The following is a 2,346-nucleotide window of genomic DNA, read 5'->3' as shown; positions in this document are numbered from 1 at the left end:
AGAGCGAGGGGCGCCCGCCCCCCCCCCCCTGCCGCAACCCCGAGTGGCTGTTCCGTGCCTACCAGGACACGAAGGTGAACATCCCTTCTCTCATCCATGTCATCAGGCAGACTGTGAAGTCTAAGCCCGGACCCAAGAAGCAGAAGTGGTCTAGTAGCCTCTACCCTGGCAAAGTGAGGGATGCCAAGTGTCAAGCCTCTGTCCAGGGCACGAGCGAAGCTAAACTTGCCGTGTCCTGGCAGATTCCCTGGAACCTGAAGTATCTCAAGGTCAGAGAAGTGAAATATGAAGTGTGGATACAAGAGCAAGGGGAAAACACTTACATGCCTTATATATTGTCCCATCAGAATCACACTTTCTCAGAAAACATTAAGCCCTTCACAATATACCTGGTGTGGATACGCTGCATCTTCAACAAAAATCTCCTGGGACCTTTTGCAGATGTGCTCTTGTGTAGTACATAACCTGTTGCGCTACATGTACAGCTCTGCCCTGCTCTCCACTCCATCTGTGGTTTAAAACTTCTTGTCTTGTAGTTTGTAGAGGGCTGAAGAGGACTGTACCAGTGCCTAAGTGTTCGTTTTATTGCACTCCATGTGTATTCTTTAAATGGTATTTATTTCCAGTGACTGTTTAAAAAAAAAAAAAAGAAACCTCTGTGTTCTTCAGAGTAACTTCCAGAGGTTAAATTACATGCTGAACACATGTAATTGAAAACAGAATGGAAGTGAATTGTGTGTACCTTGGTCGTGATTTAAATTCGTTTCTATTGTGTAGTGAGTATTTAAGCACAGCGTTAAACCGCAGTTAATTCCATGGCTAGGTGGGCAATTCTCATCAGCTTTTTCATTGTAAGTTATTTTTTTCAATAACTCTGACTGTAACTTTGAGTTCAAGATTTGGTACGAGAGCCTTCATTAAACTGCTGTAAACCTCCTCAATATTTTTTTGCTTTTTATTATCTGTCAGAATGGTTATTGTGATAGATTAATCTATTGCTGTGATAAAATGTGTAAATGTAGCTTTTTATTTTTCATATTTTGCCTGAAGAGAATGAGACTACAGTGTCAGCTTCACGTATAAAATCAGATTTCACTGCACCCCAATAGCAAAAGGCTGGAGTAGCAGATGGGAGATAGAAGGGATGGAGTGGATAAAATAATTTACTGTCTTTTAAGATCTGTTTTCATTTTGCGAGTTATGTATAGGTCTGTGGGGAAGGAAGGGGGTGGTTTGGAAGAGGTGATGGGGAAGAGATTGCGCTTACAACAATCTGCTCAAGAAAATCATTTTTTTGGTGTTCGATCAGAATAATCTGTTGATAATAGCTGCTAACAGGTACATGCTTTGCTAAGTGATAGGCAGGTGGTCGCAAAGGGAGGCTTTCTGGGCACAGGTTTTCCTGGATGTCAGTGGAGGAAGCGGAGTCAGGCAGGAGGCAAGTACATGGGTGCCATCGCGTTGGGCTGGACAGAGCGCGTGGCAGGGGCTGGGTTGATGACACCTGCACCTCTGTTGCTCTGGTCAGGGGAGTAGTTTATTCTAGACTTACACTTGTTTTCCCCAAGATCAGAATCTGGCTTCATTGCTGGGGTAACACACTGCCTACTTAAGACCTGATCCTGCACAGTTCTCCTATAGGTGGAGATCCTAAATGACACTGTCTTTCAAAGACAGCTCTGTGTCAAAAGTACGGGCCTTGGGGAAGAGAGGAAAAAAGGGGCAGGAGCATGAGATGTTTCACTGATAGAAGTTAGCATCCTCCATAGTTTATAACCAACATTAAAGCAACAGGAAGAGTGCTTTCTTCTCCTCTGCCTCCCTAGCCCCACCGTCCTCCTGAGGTCTGGATGGATGTTTGAACAGCAGGATAAATGGCTTGCTTTCTGAGTGATGGGCTGATAGATGAGAATCTCAAGGCAGGATTATAATATGAGTTCTAGAGAACAGGGGGAGAAAAACATTGCTGTACAAATCAGGAGGGTTGAAAAATGAGTGAAACACCGCAGTACAACATTGGACCTTCAGGCAAGTGCTGCTTCTGTATATTCGTTTTCATTATGTTTCGCTTTGTTTTCAAACATGTTTATGATTTAACAGGGGAAAAAAACCAGAAAAACAATCCCAAAGTCTGTGGTTGCTTTGCCATTGTAGCCTTGCCAACTAATAATTTTTGTCTTGATATTTTAAAGGGGCACGTGAATACTCCCACTGTTGTTTTCTTAGGACAAAATGGGCTTCTTGCTGAAGTGAAGTGAGTATCTGAGCTGTGCCGCAAAATCTCCATGCGGCTGCACGTCACATGCCACGTATGTCAGAGCTGAGGTGAGAAAAACGTCATGAACG

At 43.7% G+C, this 2,346-nt stretch overlaps 1 protein-coding gene across 1 annotated transcript in view; it reads left to right on the top strand.

Annotated features, from left to right (window-relative positions):
• The window catches only part of POMGNT2 (protein O-linked mannose N-acetylglucosaminyltransferase 2 (beta 1,4-)), a 10,340-nt gene extending 9,399 nt beyond the window's left edge, over positions 1-941 (top strand). The window contains exon 3 of the mRNA XM_009582794.1: positions 29-941. Coding sequence (XP_009581089.1) covers positions 29-464 — 436 coding nt within the window. The 3' untranslated portion in view covers positions 465-941. The remainder of the gene's footprint in view (positions 1-28) is intronic.
• Positions 942-2,346: the final 1,405 nt, after the last annotated feature.

This window comes from Fulmarus glacialis, unplaced genomic scaffold (assembly GCF_000690835.1).
Source record: "Fulmarus glacialis isolate BGI_N327 unplaced genomic scaffold, ASM69083v1 scaffold12658, whole genome shotgun sequence".
In the NCBI taxonomy this organism is placed as follows: Eukaryota; Metazoa; Chordata; class Aves; order Procellariiformes; family Procellariidae; genus Fulmarus; species Fulmarus glacialis.
The sequence above is the reverse complement of the archived record's forward strand: the minus strand, read 5'-3'. Positions and strand labels throughout refer to the sequence as shown.